Source organism: Labrus mixtus, chromosome 9 (assembly GCF_963584025.1).
Source record: "Labrus mixtus chromosome 9, fLabMix1.1, whole genome shotgun sequence".
Taxonomy (NCBI): Eukaryota; Metazoa; Chordata; class Actinopteri; order Labriformes; family Labridae; genus Labrus; species Labrus mixtus.
Window position 1 is genome coordinate 7,990,756 of NC_083620.1, and position 9,134 is coordinate 7,999,889.

Here is a 9,134-nt window from a genome sequence, read left to right on the forward strand (position 1 = left end):
CAGCCTCTGGACATATTGGCACACCTGCAGCCCACCAGAGCAGAGTTTATTTAACCACCAATCAAAAAGGAAAGTAAAGGGATCAAATCTGTGCTCTGTCCAAAATTGCACAATCCCTCATTTCCCAGATCGGCTCATCTGTGTTAATGGATAATCAGTCATCAAATAAAGCGGCTGACTGCAGGTCGATTTAGACACTCTTGCTGTGGTTTCTGTAGTTTGGTCGCTCAAAGACACAAAGGCCACAGACGGGACACAGAGCTCAGTCATGTATGTCAAGCCTGTACTGTGGATCTTACTCCTCGTCTCCGTCCAGGAGGGTGAGCCTAACATTTTTTGTGTTGCATTTACTGTCATTTCAAGTGTGGTTATTGGCATTGTTGGCGTCTGTGTACACATGTTTATAACGACCACTGACTGTTTGTGCTCCAGTGTTTCTGCAGGAATCTGAATACGATTATGGAACATACGAGGATCTACAGCCTCTCAACTGCTCCACAACAGAGAGCATTAAAGGTGGACATGTCACCTACTCACAGGTAAACAAACACCTGAACAGGGGAGCTGAAACTGATCAGCATATACTTCAATTAACACAAAAAATGTATGATCTATTAATCATTGTTTAAAACATAAAAATATGTTCTGTTCATGGCTCGGATTTTCTGCTTTTCTTTCTTTAATCATCTTTAAGTTGAATTTCTTTCTGAATTTTACTTTAATGACCAGACAAAATAACAATCTGAAGATGTCATGCTATACAACAAGAATTCCTCAATTATTATTTATTTGAATACCAATTTTAATTTACATCCTGCAGTGTCAGAGTTTTAGGTTGTAAGTTTTTACTCTAAGGGAAAGATTGCTACTTTAAGGATGGCATTGTTTCTGCATAATTTAACTTCCCTAACAGTGTTGTTTTTCTTGTACTTAATGGTTTATTAATAGAGTTACACAATTTCAGTTAAAGGGGTTAAAATAGTTATGTGAGACACTGAGAATAGAGGAGATAAACGGCTTAACAACAGCAGTACAGGGCGACAAAAAACCAAAGACTGTAAATATTAATGTTTGAAGCTGAGTGACATCACACATCTGTTCCTGCAGGGGGCTCTGGAGGCTCATCGGCAGCAGCCGTCATGCTGGAAATCCTGTCTCAGTCTAACTTTCAGTCAACCTAACGACATGCTGAGAGCTGGAGCTGAGGCAGGTTTTAAGCCTCCTGACAAACTGTTACACTACGCCCACCTGTCAGTCATGTCAGCTACGCGCCTAACTATGGATAACACTTATCGTTCATAAAATCAAAATGGATGGGTTGTAAAATAATTCACTTCCTGTACAGTGTGTGCCCATGAGGACAATAACTAATCAAACAAATATTTTTGAACCAGGGTGTAATCATGTTAATTTATCCTGTTAAAACATGCGTTCTTGAATGGGGTGTATACGTGACATTCGGGGTTCTTGGAGCCAGCCTCAAGTTGACCCTCAACGAACTGCAGGATTTAGCACTTGCACTCAAACACTGCAACTCAAAGGTCTTAAAGGGTTTAACCAGCCAAGTTTCCAGGGACAGAATAAAGGGCAAAAAAGAGGATGTGTATTGTTTTTAAAAAAGGATCCGTCAGTATGATTCCTGGAAATAAAAAAGAAGAGAGACAATACTGAAAATACTGACGGTTCAATCCCTTTCATGATAAAAAGGAACTATACCGTCTGGAAAGTGACACAATCTCATGTCACTTAATTTAGCTCCAGAAGTGACCATGTGTTTCCTCTCCAGGGGGGAATGGAGGGAAGTGTGCTGTCCTATCACTGCGGCCTGGGGCAATACCCTTCCCCGGTCAGCTACAGGACCTGCAGTGCAGATGGGGAGTGGTCCTCCATGAGATTACCAAGTGGCAGAGAGGTGTCTCGTGCTACATGCAAAGGTGATGTTTTTTGAGGGTGAATGAATTTAGGTCTCCTCTGGTTAGAGTCTGAATTTTGATTTTCATACTTCACTTATGTAAAATGTCCTCATCTGCTCGTCTGTCTGTCCACCGTTGTCAAAATCCCAGCTGTGTTGTGTCCAGCTCAGCTCCAGTTGGATCATGGAGACTTCTGGCCCTGGGACCAGTGGCTCCATGTAGGGGCCACGCAGAGCTTCTCCTGCCAGGAGGGGTTCATCTTGTCTGGTTCCGCCCAGAGGAACTGCACCCTGACAGGAGAGTGGACGGGAACTACTCCTGTCTGTGAGAATGATGGTGAGGACAGACAACTTTGTGTATGATTAAATTAAATACAAACATGGTTACATTTCTCTTAATGAGTGCAACAGAGAACTACTGAGAACATCAGCTTACGAGGGGCTCTTAGGTGTATTAGAGCAAATAATTGTAGAGCGAGCATGCTCGGACTAATCTCACACTTAAAATGAGGTTTACGTCGTAAAGCAGATTTGGATGAATACACTTATTTACTCCACTTAACTTTACCTTATAATCATCTTTTGCAACAACAAAAAATCTATTCCTAGCAAGTACAAACACCAGTATACTTTAGGCCACTGGTACCCAAACTCTCTCTGCCCGGCCCCCTTTTGCAACGCCCTAAAAAATGAACTATGAAAATCTTCTTTATGATTGAAACTTCCAGGAAGGAGTGTGTCTCTTTTCATTACCCACCGTTGTTAAATTGAAGCAGAGGGCCAGACATGACTCGTCATATTTTTTTGTCTTTGTTTTAGGAGTTGTAGATTCATTGTCAGCCTTATGTTTACCTGAAGGTTGTCTCACTAAATGTGACATGCTTAGCTGGCGGTGCTCTGAACACCTGACGCAGAGCGATGGTTAAAAGTCCCAGAGCTGTTGTTCTCTTTATCGACATCAACGGAATACGTCTTGTCCAATCAAATCACTTACTTGAAACTTATTGTTGTATGAAATCGTGTATTTTTTTTTGGATGTTGCCCCTCTGTCTTTAGATTTATCCGACGACTGTTATGACCCTGGGATCCCACCCGGGGCCGAGAGATATCCAGGCAGGTTTTACACGGGGCAGAAAGTGACTTACTGGTGTCAGGCCGGTATGGATCTGCTCGGCTCGGCTGAAAGGGTTTGCCTGGAGAACAGGGAGTGGAGTGGCTCAACTCCACGCTGCCAAGGTGCAGACTGACAGCCTTTTTAAACATCGATTAAGTGCAAAATTCTAATAACAGGCTTTTATAATAAAGCCCTTTTATCATAAAGAACCATAGAATAAGAAAATGAGAGAGAGCATCAGTTGATGCCAGAGCAGCACACAGCGAACTGTTATATCATGACACATGTCAATTCATCAAGTCTTTGTTCTTACTGCAGCCCCAAACACCTTCGACTCCCCGAGTGTTGTGGCAGCAGTCATGGCGGGGTCGCTAGCAGGAAAGATGGATGTACTCTCACCAGACGCCAAACAGGAAAGTGGGTATAACTTGTATCGGTGTCTTAAAAGGAAGAATGTGTGACATTTAACACATAAATATAGAATACAGTAAATCAAGTATGTCCTGTGTAAATGTCTCTCTGAGTCATGACTGTCTACAATGAGTGAGAAGCTCGAGTCCTACCGGCTGTGTTGTTGTCAGAGCCGTGTTTACATGGCCGGGACGGCCGGCTTCTCCCCTTGTGTATCAGAGGTGTTTTAGTCAAGGACTAGAAAGAAGAAGAAGAACATACTCACTCCTTTTATGAATGCTATGTAAGCATTTTTAGATCACGGCCATGCAATGTGTAGCTACGAGCTAACTAAAGGGCGCTAACATTAGCATGCTAACACAACAATGCAGGCCACAGGCAATTGCAGCTCAAGCAAAGGACAATTTTGTCTGCCGCTTGTGCTTGACTCCTTTGTGCCAATGCGAGTGGAGAGGGGTTGGAGGTGTGTCGCTGGAGGAAAGCGGAGGCTTCAGAATAGTGGAGGTGCAGCCAAACAGCAGTTTGTTTTGGTTTCACGCTGGTGCTGAAGGACGACATCTACTGGGACAAAAAATCGCACGTTCTTCCTTTAAATATCTCAGCAATATTTCAGCCCATTAAGTGAAGTACTTTCTGTGTGTGTTAGGTGAAAGCAGCTCTTTTGGTCGTACCTTCCGTGTGGCTGAAGGCAGTCGCATGAATGTCTTCATTTTACTGGACACGTCGGGAAGCATTACAAAGGAGGACTTTGAAAAATCCAGGGAAGCCACCATTGCTCTGATAAGAAAGGTCTGTAGCATTAAAAAGATTACCTGTTTCCCTGTCATCCTGTCATCCTGTCTCGGTGGCTGTAACTCCTACATGTCTTTTTTTTAGTTGGAGAGCTACGAGGTGCAGTTGAAGTTTCATGTGGTGTCATTTGCCAGCGTGGCTAAAGACATTGTCAACATCACAGACTCAGATATAAGTAGCAGCGTTGGCGACGTCATATGGAATCTGATGGAGTTCGACTACCATAGTAGGACTGTGTTTATTACTGCTTCATTCATTTACAGTATTTATGAGAAAATCACAATAAGTAAAGTATGCTCTGAACTTTTACATAATGTTTTATCTGCAGGCCACGGCAGTAAGACAGGCACCAACCTGCATGCTGCCCTGAAGCGTGTCAGTGAGATGATCGCCTTCTTAAAGCAAAACAGCGCCACAAACCATTTTAATGAGACTCAGAACATCATCGTCATAGAAACAGATGGTAAAAACAACCAATGTCTCTCATATCTGTTGAGATCCTCCAGCGCATAAAACTCATTTGATAACCTCTCTGACTTATTGAATGAAAGTGGGAACGTAATAAGGGATCTTATTTTGAAGGGTGTAGATGTCTGACATTTTTTTCTCTGCAGGTTTCACCAACACAGGCTCCAAACCTCAGATTGAGCTGGTCCGGATCAGGAGCCTGCTGGGTTACCACAAAATAGCCCCGGATCATACACATGAGACCATGCTGGGTATGATGATAAAAAGATAAGGTTTTCTGGTGTTGCAGTGGTTAGAGCTGTTTCCTCACAGCGAGGAGGTTCCTGGTTAGAATCCTCAAAGACATACTCGTTAGGTTAACTGGTGACTCTGTCTGGTTGTCTGTCTCTATATGTCAGCTCTGTGATTGACTGGTGAACAGTCCAGGGTGTAACCCCGCCTCTCACCCAATGACAGCTGGGATCAGCTCCAGCCCCCCACGACGAACAGGACAAGCTGTTTAGATAATGAATGGATGGATAATTGAATAATAAGTCATTTCAACAACATCACAGTAAAGCAACATTACATCAGGCATGCAATGGTTTTTTACTTGTTACACACTGTAAGTGGTGTATGTGCGTGTAAAGTAAATGTCCATTTGTGTGTGTATTTTCAGATGTCTATGTGTTTGGTATCGGAGACCGAGTGAAAAGAGATCAGTTGAACTCTTTGGCTTCAAAAAAACGTGGTGAGGAGCACGTCTTTGTTCTGAAGGACTACGAAACACTGGGAGTAGTGTTCAACAGCATCATTAGTAAGTGAAAATAAAATAAAATCCCTCTCTCAATTCCATGGCCGAAGAGCTTGTGTTTCCACAATTCAATGTTTTATAGCTGTTTTCATACTGTTAGCACTACTGACAAATTATTAGAAAATGTTCCTGATCTGGTTGTTCACACATGCACCTCACAGACACACATAGCACCAGTTTAAAACATTTCAGATTTGTAATTCAATCTTAATGCCAATATATCCGTTGTGGATGTTTCATTATGCAGGTGACAAAAGTGTGACGATGTGCGGGGTAGCTCAGGAACACATCTCCAAGGAGCAGAAGGAGGATGTCAAAGGGATCTTCACCAAACCCTGGCACGTCTCTGTGAAATCGGTGGGAGCTAGCTTTACGTACTACGACATGAAAGTCATAGCAGAACTTTTTTTTTTTTTGCATTCTACATTTTCACACTTTAATACTTTTTTTCTTCCTTCTAGTCGACGCCATGTGTTGGATCCATTGTGAGCAGCAACTGGGTGCTGACTGCAGCTCACTGCTTTGCCAGAGCGAGTACAGACAGTATCCATCAGCAGGTGGTCATACAGCATAGTCAGGGTCAGTGCCGGAAACTATTTGAGATTAGCAGACACATTACACATCATGCCACGTTTTTTGCAGATGTGCCGATTTCTTTCAACAGGGCCAATATCGGCCAACACAGAAATCGTGTCTAAAAATGTTTATTAGACATGTATCTTGAAAAGATCGGTAGGAAAAGCTCCACATATGTTGGGTTCACTTGAACTTTCACGTCATCCATCTGTGCTTTAAATCCTTGTTGTTTTGAAATCATAATAAGCATCTTCTCTTTCCAGGTGAGGGTGCGGTGGTTCCCAAGAAGGTGATCATGCACCCCAAGTACAACACCAGAGCACTGAGACACAGAAATGTATCCGAGTTCTACGACTACGATGTAGCTCTGGTGCAGGTGAACATGAGTATCCCTCTCTCCTGGAAGGCCAGGTAAGACCTGAGAATAAATGCTCACCTATTTTTTTTTTTTTTTAAAAAGGTGTCTTTTGTTTTCTCTTGTGTGTGTGTGTGTGTTGGCATTGTCTTTTATTCCCCCCATATAGTGCTGAGTGTTTGTGTTGTGTATGTCATTCAACAGACCTATCTGCTTGCCATGCACCGTGCCAGCCAGCCGAGCCATGAAGAGAGTCAACTCTACATGTCAGCAGCACAGTATGTGACCTTTCATGACCTAAGCATTCATGATAAGAGTACACCAGATTCTTTCAATCTGTTTATCCTGTTAAAACAGTGGTAATATTTAGGGAAGACCCAAAAAAAAACACCTCAGAGACTCATTGACGCCCCCCATTGGTTACTGACAGAAACGTGTAAAGCCTATCCATGGCAGTCGCCATATTGGAAATGCTGTCTAAACCTTGGTCTTAGTGTTACTCTGACACCTAGTGTTTAAAATGGGTACTGCAGTCCAAATTCAAAACATTGTAGAGAGCTGTCTCCCCCTGCCCGCTCCTCTCTAGAGTCGATGCTCACACAGGTTGCCATGTGGTGGACACTGAAGCTTCAGTGTTTATCCAGCTCTGCATGGGTCTGTAAACCTTTCTGCGTTCTAACCTCTCTCCATTTTTCAAAAGCATCTCCAATACTGATCCTAAAAGAGCAACGTGATCAGATTTAACTAGTTTGAATTAACACTGATGAATGTGTGCCTACAGGGGAGGAACTACTTCCTGATAAGGAGACTGCTGCCTTTTTCATTCATAAGAACTCCCTACGTAAAGGAACTTATATTCAAACAGGAAGTCAGGTGAGCTACTTCTTCTTCTGATAGAATTCCAGCAGGCTTTACACTGGTCAGTGTAGCTGGTCAGTATTTCCCTCCCCTCTAACCTGAAGTCGCCAGGTATCTGTAGAAATTCAACATAACACCCCATTTTCTCATTCCTGCATAAAATCTGTGAGGTGAGATTAAAGCTGGAGATGGTAAATAACAAAGAGTAATGAAAGAGTGTTTAAGTTGTGTTTTGTGTGTGCAGAGGCCTGGCTGTGTAGAGAAGGCGAAACAGACCCTCAAAGAGCCGACCAATGTGACACTGGAGGAGTACGTACCTGACAGATTCCTCTGTTCTGGGGGCTCCTCGGGATACCACTACACTATAAGCTGTAAAGGTTGGGATTCTAACCCTGCTGAGTTATTATAACCACCACAGTGTGACCTACATTGCATGTAGTTTACATTATTCTGTGTGTTGCTGTACAGGTGACTCTGGAGGATCACTGTTTCTGGAAAAAAGGAAGCGCTACTTTCAGGTGGGCTACTTTTCCACACAACAACAACCTCGTACACTATTTTCATCACACACATTTCTGCAGCAAGGCTTCAAAGAAATCAAGAAAATGTAACATATTCCTCCTTTTTTAATGACCTTACACTAGCTGCCTATTTCCTCACTGTTCCTACCTAAAACTTAAAGGATCAATATGTAACTCTGACACCTAGTGTTTAAAATGGGTACCACAGTCAAAATACATTCAAAACATTGTAGAGAGCTGTCTCCTCCTCTCTAGAGTGGATGCTCACACAGGTTGCCATGTGGTGGACACTGTAGCTTCAGTGTTTAGTCAGCTCTGCATCGGTCTGTAAACCTTTCTGTGTTCTAACCTCTCTCCATTTTTCAAAATCATCTCCAATATTGATCCTAGTTTGAGCACGTTTCTGCTCGTGGAGCTTATTAGAAACATGCAGAGGCTTTTTAGGTCGGGTACAATCACTTCTATCTGAATCACTTCTCTTGCCCGCTTCCATCGCTGCATCGGGCATCCAAAACGGCCGTGTGGGGGTGCCTTAAAACCGCCTACCTCCTCTGGTCCGAACAAATCCAGAGCATTCAGGACCAGAATCTAAAGTTAGAAGGAGGACATACTGGCTGCTGCATTGTTGTCAGAGAAGCCAGCACTTCAACATAACATGTTTCCTTAATGTCTGATCATATAGTAAGATCACTTTATCATTTCACTCACTACACATCTCACTGATTGGTTCTATAAAGTCTAAAGGAGACAGAGCGTTTTATGCTTTGTAAAACACTTTGAGACATTGGTTTAGTCAGTGCTCTATTAATAAACTTTATTTTTCCTGCTTTTGCCACCAGGTGGGAGTAGTGAGCTGGGGCACCACAGATATCTGCAACAACCTCAACCCAGCACTGAGGCGTTACAGGAGTGACAAGCCGCCCCCTGATGCTCGAGACTTTCACATCGACCTCTTCAAGATAATGCCCTGGCTGAAAAGGCATCTCAAAGACGAGATCCAGTTCCTGCCTGATATTGAGTGAACAGCAAAGTCCGAGCTTTTCAAAGCTTTATTGACAAATGGTATACTGTGATTTGTATAGACGTGGTGCATTTAACTCATGCAGTGTAAAGCATCAAAAAAAAGAAACTGCTTGTTGTCACACCGTTTTATTTCTCATCTCAGCGCAAAGACAATCTTGGTGTATTTTTAGTCAACTGTCAGCTGCTTCACAGGATGGATTTGTCAATGAGAGAGTCGAATCAGCCCTCTGAAAACTGCCGGAACAGGGTTTCTGATTGGCTGTCTTTGAAGTTTGGGACGAAGTGGATCTGGAGGATTTCTGAAAATCCCT

At 42.9% G+C, this 9,134-nt stretch overlaps 1 protein-coding gene across 1 annotated transcript; it reads left to right on the forward strand.

Annotated features, from left to right (window-relative positions):
- Nucleotides 1-116: 116 nt before the first annotated feature.
- On the forward strand, nucleotides 117-8,925 carry LOC132979790 (complement C2-like). The gene is made up of 19 exons (XM_061045623.1): nucleotides 117-320; nucleotides 433-539; nucleotides 1,787-1,934; nucleotides 2,064-2,249; nucleotides 2,969-3,148; nucleotides 3,345-3,443; nucleotides 4,084-4,226; nucleotides 4,314-4,455; nucleotides 4,558-4,692; nucleotides 4,844-4,948; nucleotides 5,356-5,493; nucleotides 5,738-5,847; nucleotides 5,952-6,069; nucleotides 6,330-6,477; nucleotides 6,626-6,699; nucleotides 7,203-7,294; nucleotides 7,524-7,656; nucleotides 7,748-7,797; nucleotides 8,640-8,925. Exons 1-19 carry the CDS (start codon nucleotides 269-271, stop codon nucleotides 8,820-8,822), a joined length of 2,343 nt encoding a protein of 780 aa, XP_060901606.1. The 5' UTR covers nucleotides 117-268; the 3' UTR covers nucleotides 8,823-8,925.
- Nucleotides 8,926-9,134: the final 209 nt, after the last annotated feature.